The sequence below is a fragment of the Fundulus heteroclitus genome, chromosome 20 (assembly GCF_011125445.2).
Source record: "Fundulus heteroclitus isolate FHET01 chromosome 20, MU-UCD_Fhet_4.1, whole genome shotgun sequence".
In the NCBI taxonomy this organism is placed as follows: Eukaryota; Metazoa; Chordata; class Actinopteri; order Cyprinodontiformes; family Fundulidae; genus Fundulus; species Fundulus heteroclitus.
In genome coordinates this window covers 39,350,516-39,364,679 of record NC_046380.1, presented here as the reverse complement: position 1 = coordinate 39,364,679, position 14,164 = coordinate 39,350,516, and the positions used below count along the sequence as shown (strand labels likewise).

The 14,164-nt window shown below is 39.4% G+C and overlaps 1 protein-coding gene across 1 annotated transcript in view; it reads left to right on the top strand.

Annotated features, from left to right (window-relative positions):
* cntn3b (contactin 3b) overlaps positions 1-14,164 on the top strand; it is a gene marked incomplete at its 3' end in the record, with an annotated part of 66,711 nt that overhangs the window by 32,058 nt on the left and 20,489 nt on the right. The window contains 1 exon segment of the mRNA XM_036151970.1: positions 12,327-12,502. Coding sequence (XP_036007863.1) covers positions 12,327-12,502 — 176 coding nt within the window.

Genomic DNA, 14,164 nt, shown 5'->3' with positions numbered 1-14,164 from the left:
TGCTGAGGAACTCAAGAACAAGGAAGACATGGTTTTATAGATATCCGTGTGTTTGATAATAATTATATTGTAGCACATAGCCAGATCACATCTCCAACTGTTGAAATCCTTTTAAATGGAACTGATTTTTTTTTTTTTTTTTTGGTGTTCTGGATCAGGAATTGTTTCTTTCCACCATGATAAACCCTGTCCAACCCTTGGGCTTGTTAAAATAAAATGGAGAACTTACAATGGAGCTGATTCAACAATATGTTACATTTAGGAATGTCTGGGAAGCAGATATACACTCTCACTCACTCTCTTGGCAATCTCAAGACATGCATCGTTTTTGTTATATTTTAATTTCAGTAACAGCATTTTTCGGGAACAACCTTTGTATTTACAGTAGGTAATATCCTGGCTGACAACAGAACAAGGTGTGTTCATTTGTGTGCTCACATGTTGTGAAAGTGCCAAATATTTCACTAATTCCACAGGATTTATGAGCTGATACACATTCCTGAACACGCGCACACAACAGCACCCACAGTGATAAAGAGTGGGTTCCGGAATTTTCATTGTGTTACACTTGGCTTGAAAGCAAAATGAACATCAATTTATTTGAACTCTGCAGCGATAACCTACTAAACATAATTGTAGAGAGTGCCCTGGCCAGCAATTGAATTTCCATTAACAGCTCTAAAGCTGTGTGTGTGTGTGTGTGTGTGTGTGTGTGTGTGTGTGTGTGTGTGTGTGTGTGTGTGTGTGTGTGTGTGTGTGTGTGTGTGTGTGTGTGTGTGTGTGTGTGTGTGTGTGTGTGTGTGGTCACTGCTGTCTCTTTGGGCATCTGGCTTGGAGAAATCCCAGGTGATCTACTGCAGTACAATTCTTGCTCTATCTGATGAGGAGAACTCATGCAAAATTGATGGAAGCCTCAAGGTCACGAAGAGTTCATGCCCAGACCAGCCCACATGCATATAGGGCAGTTCTACTGGACTGTGTCTTTCTTTAAAGTAGGACTATGCAGTTAATCAAATGTGCATATTAGTTCTGAAATCCGCCCCAACCAAAATATAATAATAATAATAATAATAATAATAATAATAATAATAATAATAATAATAATAATAATAATAATAATATCAACACGTTCCTTGTCCACTGTGACTGAAAAAGCAGACAGGTAAATCCAAAACTCATTATACTGTTGTAACCACTGACAGGAGGAGTGAGCAACACTGGTTATCTGTTCATAAATTCACCCGTTAGTAAGTGGGATATATTTGGCGGTAAGTGACAACTGATGGCATGCCTTACTTTCTGATAAATTGGCATTTGGCTGCACCAAACATGAATAAAACAAGGCAGTGATCTGCAGCTAAAATAACAGATCTCATGCAAATGTAGCAGATTGTTGTGAACTTCCTACCCTTGATCCCGATACACAAGCACTATTCAGAACGGGAGAAACTCAAAAGCAAAACACATAGTTCAAAGGTCTCACAGGGCCTGAAATTCCACAGAATCCCCTTTATTCCCACATGTTATGTTTTTATTTATTTATCAGCATTTGAGATGCAAGCGATGAATGAGTTAATCTAACATTGATTGTTCTTATTGATCAACTAACTTTAATAACAATTGATAAGCAGGCATTTTCGTAAAAACCTGAGTTTTCTCTTGTATCAAGAAGATCTTTCCATAACAAGAAGGGCAAGTTGTTTTTTTTTTTTACAATAATGCTGAATTGAAAAATAAACATATTGTTATAATGTAACAATTTATTATGCCATCTGTATTAAATACTGACCGAATAATTAAAAAAAATATGGTTTTCGCTCACATTATTAAACTTAGCCATATTTAAAAAAATCTGCAAAACAGGAATCTATTAGGTTACTTAATAGAAACAAATAAGATGGGTAGAATAAAATATGCGAAACACTTATAATCCTCATGAAATCCCTTACCATCAAATGTGCTTTTGCCATCATGTCTTTTTCCATGATGTTATAATTCTTTTTGTACCATGCCCTCGGCTTTTCTGTCATCACATCCTCACCATCCGAGCACATCAGTGAGTTTTGGTTAAGAAGTTGACGCTGCTCCACCATGCAGCATGGCTGAATATGGTGCTATTCAGGTGGTAATTTACTGTAAGTAGCTTGCCAAGTGTCTATATGTAAAAAAAAAAGGACATCAAAAATTCCCTAATCAGCCTATATGGTAAGATAGAAAACAGTGGGACAGCTGCTTAAGGAACCCATGAAGTTTTCATATTGGCAAATTGTGACAGTGAGATCAGAACCAGATTAGAACATCTCAAAAACTACAGCTCTTATAGCATTGTTCAGAGCGGCAGGGGTCAGCGTCTACCAAAAGCGGTCCAAGGAGGGAACAGTCGTAAGCTGGAAAGAAAGTGATGGGCAGCCAAGCCTCATTGATGAAGGTGTGGAAAAAAGTTGGCCTGTTTTGTCCGATCCAACAAAAAAGCTGCTGTAGCTCAAATTGTTGAGCATATTTTGTTGCTGGTTCTGATTGAAAAGTGTCAGATTGCAGAGTGTATATGATCCAACAGCTTTCCAGTGATGTTCACAGCAAAAAAAAAAAAAAAAACAGTGATGTGGAGATCATATTTATCGTGTCAGCTTACACTCAATCTGTGTTCAGCTGAAGTTCTGCTCTTTAGGCAGGAAGCTGTGCAGGAGACACCTAAGCACAGTGCTGAGCTGAAACACTTTTAAAGTGTGTTTTACGTGAATAATCAGCTTCTGTGGGGGCAAAATACCAGTTGTTGTCCTTAGGAGACAGGAACAAATGTTTGTGTGATTTATGAACATCATTGGTCAGTCATTTACAGCATACGATCAAAGTAACGTGGACCATTGATACTGGTTAAATATAGAAGCTATTTAAATCAAATTTTCTACTCACTTTTATTTTTGAACAGTAGTAAATGTTTTATTTTATTTTATGTGAAACAAATATTTGAGGCTACATAAAAAGGTGAGCATTTTTTCTAAATGAGTTGGGTAGATTTGTTTCTGATTCTTTGTTAGAAGGTATTGTTAACATATGTGGACATTTTCTATTTAATTGTTAAAACTATGAAACACATTCAACAGCCCCTTTATTGGGTACAAAGGGCAACAACCAGGTCTTGTCTTCAGAAAGACCCAAACCCTTTATGGAACAGAGTCAGAGGTTTTAGTCTATATATGCAGTTGCTGGAGATTTGTCAACTGCGCATTAATATCTCGCTTTACCATATCCCATAGGGATTGAGATTTGGTAATTATAGAGGTAATTTGAGGACAGTAAAATCATGTTTGAGAAACAACTTTGAGATTATCTGAGCTTTTTGACATGGCACATAATCCTGTTAGTCTTAGCCAACAATATAAAAAATAGTAGGAAGTCTTTGGTGTTTAAATAATCCTCAATTGGTAATAAGTGGCCCAAAGTGAGGCATTATGCCACCAACAACAACCTGACCTGTGCATACAAGGCCGGGAAGGATCCATGCTATGATGTTCTTTGTGCCATATTTAAAAGGCAACATCTTACTGTCACAGCTAATATAAAACTTAATCAGACCAGGCAATGTTATTCCAAGCATGTGTCTTACAATTGTGTTGAGTCTGTGCAAATATAGCCTCAGTTGCAGTTCTTAGATGTCAGGCATGGCACCTAGTGTGGTCTCCTGCTGGCCCATTAAGCCCAGCAGGAGACTGCTGAGTTTAAGCCCATTTGCTTAAAGGTTTGACATATTTTGGTTCAGAGGTGTTATTCTGCATCCTTCATCTCGAACCATGCTCCCCTGACCTATAAAATTAACCAGATATTTTGTCCTCTCAATTGCTGATGGACATGTGTGTTACTTAAATCTACATTCTTCATTTTTATCCTTGGTCTAAACTTCAGTATGACATCTAAATACCTACATGCATTGAGATTGCCTTATTTACTATCTGTGTTACCAAGCAATTGAACAAGTACATCCACTAAAGTGGCCCCTGAGTCAATGTGAGGCATGATTAGATACGTTGTAGGTATAAAAAAGAATTAGTAATAATATGAAACATATAGTCCAGAAATGAAGTCAATAATAGGGAAAAAAATTCTTTCAGTGCAATAAATGCAGTTTTTAACTCAGCAAGGAAACATGACAATCGTTTGGGATTTCAGTGTTGATCAAAAATGAATAAACAATTATTTCTTAATAAAGCCTGAAAAAGCAAGTAAAGCTAATGCCAGCCCTTATGACATCGGCTGCATGAACATTTTAGATTGTTTTTGTCTCTTCGCCGTTTAGTTATAAGAAGTTGAGCTTCTAAAAACACTTGAACCTCTGAACACAACACATATAATCCATCACGGCTTGTGTGATCATCAGGTACTGAACCTTGTTACTGCTAAAAGCTGATCATTTAATGTTGATTTACTTGATCTAATTAACGTTTCTGTTTGTGTGTGTGAGTGGAAAATTGACTAAACATCAACAGCCACATTTATCTGTTACAATAAAATCATCATTATTCATTAGGCGCATTAAGGGCAACCAGGTTCGACCAAACTGCTGTAAACTGCATTACACGGTGGCCATAGCAAATTAAAACAAATGAACAGAGACAGATTCAATGTCTGTCAAACGCAGCTAGTGAGAACATAGATGAAATACGACCAGAAAGTAAAACGAGTTCCCGGAGAATCAAATGGCAAGACGAGCTAACGTACACAGAGAGCTAAATGCAGCTGGAAGTGAAGGAGGACAGATATATCTTCAGTTGTTTCAGAAGTGTCATTGGAGAGGGCATCTTTAATTTGACGGTGGATGGCTATTTGCAGCTTCAGGTGTGCCACTGCAAAGGCACAGTCTCTCTTCCTAATCATCCTCAATCAGGAGACTGCTAGAGGAGCTAAAATAGCTTTTAGTTACTCTTAGGCCCATTTCAAAGCTAGTACTTAGGTTGGCCATCTGGTTGCACTTAGGCAGCTGTAAATGTGAATCGTCTCAGGGTGCCTTGAGGACAGCTTTGCTTGCACCACCTTCTAAGGTGTCTGAGACCACGACAACAGGCTAAGCAGTCTGTAAGGAAATTGCTTTCACACAGTTTTTATGTTGCTACGTACGCGTATATATTGGCATACCAAGTATCCATTGTATGTGGTCATAATGTGTCCGTTATACATAATGTGTGTTTAATGAAATTCAGTCCCTTTTGCTGATGTCATTTTGTGTTTTCTTATTTTTTTTAACCATTATTAATCATTGCCAGATCATTTTGGGATCTATTATTTATACACAGTGCATGAGTGTCCCCAAGAAACCAAAAATTATCAGCTGAAATATTAAGGGGGTAGCTAGGACTATTGTCACTTGGAGTTGCAGCTAGGATTTGGCTCAATGAGGTGAGCGAATCTTTCTTATTGTGGACAGAGGGTCTGCATAGTGTTACATCAGAATAAGTAGAAATCTTAATAAGGTCGTTGCTGTGAAATTTGAGTGAATTCCATAACAGTGGGGCATATGTGTGGTACAAATGCTCTCTAAGTTGCAAAACCCATGTCATTAAATTATTTTACATCCAAGGAAAGAATCCATGGTAGCCTGGGTAGAGATCAAATCACAAGCCTTACAGTATGAGGTCACAGAAAAGTGATGCTGGGGCATTAAGTACTTAAAGTATCTCTGCATGACTTCTGGATGTAAGGCATATATTCAACAGCATAACAAGGGTGCAAAGGACCCCCTACTAACCTGAGGTGTCCAATCAGTGACCAGATGGATGTTGGATGGTGGGAAAAATCTAGAGTTACTACAAGAGAATAAAAGTCAAGAACAACTGGCAGCTAATTTAGACGATTGAACGGCTGAGTGAGCTTCGCATGTGGGGGTAGCTTTAATTGGTTCCGGTTTGGAAAAGGATTGTACCTGGATGCTGTTTTTATGTTGCTTTAAAATGTTTTATGTTGTATGTCAATGTGAACTGTTTAGAGTTTTTTTCAGAGATATGCGGTTACCCAGAAGGTGAAGTCAACAAGAAAACACCTAATGGCACATATTGTTTTTATGAGGTCAAATAATCAGTTTACAGAACATAGTGATGGTCATTTTCTTATGATGGGAAAATAAATTGATCACGGCAGATGGCCCCTGACACAGGCTCTGCTGGACATTTCTTCCTGTTAAGAGGTAGTTGAGTTCTTTCTTTTTAACTGTCGCTATAAGCCTGCTCCCAATGAGAGATTGTGGCAAAAGTCTAAGAGTTGATCCAAAATAAATCTTTTACCAATTGGGATATTGAACTGAATTTGATTTCATTGCAGTATAACCTGGGTTGAATTGGAACGTATGAATTATAATCTTCCATAAAATTGTATTGGTTTGATTATATATTTTTGTACGTAAAGCCGACCTCGTCTTGTTAATCAGAATCAGAATCAAGTTTAATCGCCAAGTAGGTTTGCACTATTAGAATACAGTAAAATAAAAAGTAAAAAGGATATATATACAGAAGCTATATACACTCAGTAAACTGTGCGTTAATGTAACGCACAGTTCTTGACATGAGATTTAATGTGCATATGTGCGCTACACATAAACTGATTTGTAATGAAATGAAATAATTTCAAGCATGCTGAATTTGAAAAGTGTAACAGCCTTCTGTGAGCCAGTTGGCTGTCAGTGTAGCGACAGCTGAGGGAGGTGGAGAGTTGTGCTGCTGTATTCTTAAAACAACTACAGGAGACTCTGGCGCTTTGCACTTCAAAAGTGATGTGAAGAAAAATGTGTGTGATTTTTAAAATCCTTAACTTTTTAAGACCTTGTTATCTTTGATAATAGAAACCAGTCCATGTCCAGGCTGAATATGGTCTAGCAACTAGAGGAGTTGGGTTAGATTAAAATCAGGGAATCACAGAAAGTATGCATAAGTACTTAAATGATGTAAGGTTAAGAAACAAATAAATGGTTAGAGGATTTGGTAAAAAAAAAAATTGTTTGTTTAAACCATGGTTGCAGAATTCCACACCAGCTTCAAGCAAGAAACATGACGATGGTGTAAAAAAAGCAGCTTTTTTTAGTGCTTTTCAAGACATTCCTTGGAAGAATAAACACCTTTTTGCATATTCCGTTGTGTCATAAGTCATGGACTGCAGCTCTCCTTAAAGAGAGGGTGGAAGAAGGAGCGGTAAATTTATCAATTTACCCAAATAGAGATTATGAAATAATAGGGATTATTGCACAAAAGAAACAGCATGTGGGTGAGAGTGAGTAATGCAGAAATTCAGCAGCAAAGGGGGAAAAAAAGGGATACTTGCTATGTTCCTATGAGTGAATTGCATTTATCAGTTTGGCCCGATGGTTGGGGTTAAACACTCTTCCACATACCCAGCCAGAAAGAGTCTGTTAACGGTTTCTATCAGCGTCCTGCAGTGATCCTTTTCAGGCTGACTGATCAGTATTGACCCCCGGTGCAGATTGTTGAGCAGAGCCTGTAAAGAAACTGTTTCCGAGTCGGATGAAGCATTACCTGAGCAGAGCAGAGCCTCATCCAGCAGAATTGTACAGCAGTTAGGGGAGGCAGTTTAAAAATCCCAACAAAGGCTCTTTTTTTTTTTTTTCTGCAGCTACAATCCAAGATGCCTGTGGCCAAGGATTAGCGCTGCTTGGTGTGGAGGTGTAAAGATGCACATTTCCTTTTGTGTGGCAAATGTATCGAGCAGATTCCGTCTGCACGTTTATGTCTCCCACTGGAATAAATCGACTCAGGACCTGCTGCTGGAGTCATAAAGAAGTGTCAGTGGAAAAAAAACAAACAAACCTGTTTATTTATGAGTAGACCAACCAAGGTTAGGGAACTGAAAAAAACTGCATGATAGTAATGCTCTACCTTTGGTTTCAATGGATCAAGATTAAAAACAAAATCAAAAGATATTCATGTTCACAAATTTTTGGACTATTCTTTTGTTCTGTTTATTTTGCATTGACTGAGCAGGTAAAACACAATGAAGTCCAATCCCATCGACTCTGACCAGCTCGTCTGCACCTGCTGGAAAAAAAAAAAAACCTTCGCCCCCCCAACAAGATGCTGCCACCACCATGTTTCATCGTGGAGATAGATTGCACATTGTTATGTGCCGAGTTAGTTTTTGTTTTCCCCACACACATATGCGATTTTTCAAGTTGGCCAGACATTCTGTTTTGGTCTCAACTGACCAGAGGACCTTCTTCCACAAATTAGCTGCGTTTGCTACATGACCTGCACACTGCAAAACAGCAATGCAAACAACAGCACCAGCAAATAAACAAACAACAGCAGAGTGGATCACTGTAGCTCTTCTAGAGTTCCCATGAGCCTCCAGGCTGCTCCTTTCTGGTTGCTGGGCCAAGACTTGTTGAAACTGACTGCAGACTTGCTGTGTCGCCGTATGCTTTCCATTTTTAGATGGGTTAAGTTACCAGTATGCTCTGCTTTGTGTTCGTGGATCACAATAAAACACATTACAGTCTGTGGTTGTAATGCAACAATATATGAAAATGCTCAAGGGGTATTAAAACTTGTTTAAATGCCTGGAACTGACCCATAACATCATATATGGGAGTGTGTGTAATACAGGTCAGTAGTTTGCTTGTTGTTTACAACAAACTGTAAAACTATCCAGAAGCAAGGAAAGCTTATATTAAACTATTTAAAACGTCTTGTAAAGCTAAAAAAAAAAAAGAACTCTTCCAATCATCTAAAACATCATCTCTAAAACAGATTGAGGCAGTGTAATGGTCTGGGCAAGCATGGCTTCTAGTGACACTTGTGAGTTATAAACGGTCATTTACGACTTGCCAGATGACAGCACTGCATAGATGGATCACGGAGCATCCTGGAGGTCTCTTCCTCTTTACGGGAGTTGAGAGGAAGAGACTGCAACAAGCTCACTCAAGACGAGGCACTGAATCAAGAGGACGATTTCACCCACTCTGATGATTTCCCATGCTAGAAAGGTTTTTCTAATTGGCATTTGGTAAATATTAATAACAGGAGATTCATTGTTGTGAAACTGACAAACAACTGAAAAGAGATTAAATAGAAGCCAAATGTGTGAGGCAAAATCAGAGCGTGTCTCCGGCATTCCGGCGTGGGTTTAGGGGGGGCGTTCTTATTGTACCAGCTAACTTTACTCCCAGTGTGCGATCTGCTCAGGCTGTCCGCTTTCATCTCCCAATAAACTCAAACGTGCTGGGCGGCCCCCATGCCCAACTAGCTAACTAGCACAAACAATGATCCCTTCTTTGACACTAGCAGAGGGTGGAGTTTTTTCAAAGCGCGGGAAACCCGGGGACGTCGCGCGCCAAAAGACGACGGTTTAGTTGTAAATGCTGATGTTTCCGCATGTACTCTTGGACAGCCGTCGCTTATGAGAAGCAAGGGCTGTTTGAAAGTAACACTGCTGAAACGGTGACATAATCAGTCGGATTAAGGGACAGGCAAAGAGTGTTAGATGAATAATGCAAGCTACAAGATGAAAGACAGCTTTGTCTTTTGTAGTCTGTTAGGCAGGAAACAGGGTGGGGGTGGGGGGTGGGGGTGATGCATCATTCGAACAGCCTGATAGTTTGTGTGGGAGACTAAAAATGATATCGATTTTTTTTTCCCCCCCGTTTCTTATCATCAAAATTTTCATTTTGCTGTCCTTTCGCCGAGGGAGACACGTACCCGGCATTCCAATAATGTTTGATTCCTCAGATTCAATAAGGAACGTGAGGTGTAACTTTTCATCTGTGGTAATGCTCTAAAATAAAGCCCCACTTCAGCCTGCTTGCTGCTGCAGGTTCAATATGGGATTTTGCATCTCCTCCTGTCAAAGTGAGACTGACAGATCACAGATTCCAGTGAATTACATATGAAGTGCGTTTTATTGTCGAGCGCAAACGTTATTCAGTGCCTCGCCTCTCACTCTGGCTGTGATTAATCGCTGTCACTTCCTGAATTCAGCATGCATGACAGACTATCTTGTGACCTTTCTAAAGGAAATGGTCTGTAGACAATGCAATACGAAGGTGTCAGAGAGCAATACGTCAGAAACACAAAGGCACAAACAGAAAACCTAATTAGAAAGTACTCAGAGAGCGCATAAATCTGCCGAGGCTGCTCGGTACTTCAGATTTGTTCTGTTAATATCGCCAAATATTTAGACATTCTAATCTTCATTCAGATTCAAATCTGCTTCCGATTGCACATTCCGAAGATATTACAGCAGGGGTAATAATTTTTCAAGTATGCACAGTGATTAAGTGGGAAATAAAAACCCAGATATTTACAGCAATGCTGGTCATCAGCTATTTTCAGGATATATAATTGTGCCTTTGTCAGTGCCTTTTGCACTTATGATGTATGTTCAAAATGGCCTGTTGCATTGTTTTTTTTTCACCTTTTTGTCATGATGACATGAAATATAGCAATTAAAGAATTAGATGGAAACAACCTGTTTCGCTTGTTTGGCTAAGTTTGGGTATAAGAACTAATTAGGTTTAGCGAGAACACCTACTCAGGGTGAGAGATAGGAATTAGGAATTAGGTTCATTCAAAAGACTTCCGCAGCTCAGGTTAGATTTAAGGAATACTTTGTTAGGTTTCAGCATGAGAACTACTTGGTTAGACTGAGGCATTAAAGCGTACAATTAGATGAAAGGATCATTGTAGGCTTTAGGGGTACAGTTGAAACATACACTGTGAAAACGGCAAATTACTTTTATTCCCTTTCTAATATTAAATTGCCGTATGACGTATTTCCTTTAAACATGCATTCACAGGTGTGACTCAAATATACTCAAATGTTGTGAATTAAACTGTTAGATGCTTACAAAGCCATGAAATCATAATCTTCACTTTTCCACAGATAGTTCTCTTATTAATTATTCAGCCATTGAAATAAAAACAATTGGGAGTCCTAACTGACCTAAAATAGGATGGACATTGTCTGCTTTGCTCACACATGGTGAGTTTTTGTTTTGTTTAATACAGGGTATGTGAACATCTGGTTTTATGTGTGTAGGTGGTTCTCTGGTGGTTGGCGATTTAACATCTACCAGAAGCACTAAAAGGGTTCACAGTGTGGAGCGATATTTACGATTTCTGATGCCAAACTTATCAGTTGTAAGAAAGAGATCAAACTCTATAGTCTCAAAGTAATTTAAGATTAATATAGCTTGTCACGTTTAACAAGACTCTTGTGACACACCATGAAGTGGAGCGCATGTTGGTAACAAACTGCATACATGTTTGATTCCATAGTGGCACGCTGTAAAAATGTGTTTCTATTGATTGAAATACAATTTAGCTAAAGTGACAAATTACAGCACAAGGTCGTCTTTCAAATTGAATCGTATTAAACCCAGTTCAATGAAGGATACACATATGGAAAAGTTGGTCATGCCCACTGTTAAGTGTGGTGGAGGATCTATGATACTGTGGGCAAGTTTTTCTTCCAAGGATCATAGGAACCTTGTTGGGCTTCCCTCAAACTGATGGATAAAAACCCCAAATATGTAGCTGAATCAAGATAGAACAAGTTCAACGGGCCACAATCATCCCTTCCATGGCCAGACCTGGATCTTCTAGAAAGCTTGTGAGGTGAGATCAAAAGAAGGACACATGAGAGAGGACCAAGGTCACTGGACAATGTACAGGAAGGTTCAAAGATCTCGTTCTCTGTGTATACTTCAGCATTGTAACATAGAGGAGAGGATTTATGGGCTAAAAATGGTTGGAAAACGTATTAATGGCAGAGGTTCCAAAGGTTCTGATTCCATACATTTACATTTAGTCATTCCAAGCTTTAAACAAAAAACGTTGAAATTCTATTCTGAGAAGCAGAACTTCCTTAAATATTAAAATCATAGAATAGCCCAGAGGAAATTAAAGTGGTAAATAAAATGATTAGGACCAACACAGGCACAACTGTTCACAGTGGTTCCGAGTCGCAAACCGTTGGTCAAATCCAGACCAACTTCTCTTGTGGAGCTAATTACATCTGGGGTGAAAAAATAAATTAATTGTCATAACAGCAGAGATGGTCTCTGCACTTTTTTTCCCCTAAGAACAGCTGGACAGTGAATTTAATGAACTGAGACTAATTGGATCCAGCATTGTCCACTGTGGCATTTTCTTTCAGCCTAACTTGGTACCAAGGCAGTTTGCACATCCCTTGTAATTTCAGACCATACTCTTATTACTCACCTTTTATCCTCTCAGCATGTTGTAGGGAGACCGATCAAATGGATCTCTGATAAACACTGAGCGTTCATCTCCATGGGGGCTCAGCCACTGATTGTGTTTGCGTTTTTCCAGATGGTCGCTAAACGGAACACTCATTGATCTGGGGAGCGACTACCGGCGTCACATGTCTGGGGGCAGCCTGATCATTAGGAACCTGGACAAGGACCAAGACAGTGGGACGTACCAGTGTACGGCGTTCAACACGTGGGGTACCATTCTGAGCCGCAGAGCCAGCATCCAGTTTGCATGTAAGTGCTGCTACATTTGCTAACACTTTCCTGGCAGGGCTCTGACACAGCCATGACAGCCTGGCATCTCTTTGTATCTGCAGTATGTCACCCTGACGCCTGTAATATGCTTTTGGCCCACAACTTGTTTTCTCTTTTTTTTTTTTCCTTTCCATTTACTCTTCCGATTTCTAATTTAGATTGCCTGGGAATAGATTTTCACAAGGGGACATGGTAATTGAGTGAAATGTCAGATGCAACAAACACAGGGGTAGCCTCTGACTGTCTCTGTACCCCATTGATTCTCATTAGCGGTTCAAACTCTGACAGCCTCCTTGCCACGTCCGAACACACACATATTTTGCCAAGTTATGCTCAAGCTCCTGTTATCTAGACTTTTGTCAGGCGCGACTAAAGCTTGAAAAGTGTTTGTATCTTTTTGGACGGTTATCGCCACATATGTCTTTGGATGTAACATACACGGCTGATTGTGAGCGAGTTACAGTGTGACAGGTCGACTGCTTCTCTGGCAGCCAGCTGCATAAAAGGGAGAGAAAAGGAATTCTGGGATGTAATGCCGAGGAGTGAGGCTCTACCTTCCAGTCGAGCCCTACAGAAGCACCGCTCCTTTCTTGATCAAGCCTGCTGATTATTGATCTTGTCCCAAGGATAGGGAGCCTTTCACTTCCTCTCGTGAGATGGACTGCCATTATGCCTATAGCTCTGTAATGAATCTCACTTGTGGGGACTGGCTGAGGAGCAGAGCTGCTTGACATTTATTGTCTTGCCTAATGCACGGTAAGAGAGGCCCGAAAGATCAGCAAGGCTGATACTCTGTTTTTCCCGTGTAATGAGGCGACTGCCCCGAGATGGAAATGTCATTCCTCCCGTGCTGCTTTGCCTTGCCTCAAAATCCAGCTGCAGTCAAACCAGCCATGGCCCCCTCCAGATTATTTCTATAGCATACCAGACATCACCTAAATCACCAAGTAAGGCAATCAAGAAATATCCACTTTCTTTGAGCCACAGCCACCAAATTGATTATGTCTGGGAATGTAGATGATGTTGGTGGGGGACTGTGTCTGGGCTTTCCTTGAACTTTGTAATAAGATACTTTCTATTTATTGTTTCTTAATTTAAAGTTAATTTTTAGAAAGCTTAATACAACAGACTATTAAACTCTTGGTTGTGTCTTTACCAAGACTGCTATTAGAGGCCAAAAACAAAAGAAAGGTCTCAGAAAGTTTATGTTTTAGAAGCCAAAAAAGGGCAAGCATGAGAATTTGAGCAACTTCGATTAGGTTTAAAACTGTGGGGATTTTTTAATTTGGAGCACGTGGCTCCCTAACCAGGGCACCATTGTGTCAATTAAAGGTTAAGTGGTGATTTGATGCTCCCCCTGTGTTGTGAACAATGTAAGGGTTGTGAGGAAATATGGTCACGCAGTGCAGGTTGGTAAAATTGATGATGTTGAGGTTTGGCGGTATACTAAAGGGCTATTACACTTTTATTTGTCAAAGATTTATCTAAAGATTGATAACTCTTGTTGAACTTAATTATTCTAAACCAAGTACACATTCTTTAAATGTAGAACATTTAACTTATGTTTGTAAAATACCTAAATAGGTATTTTTTATGCTTTTTTTCCTATTAGGACCACGTTCCACTGAGGAAAAAGTATGA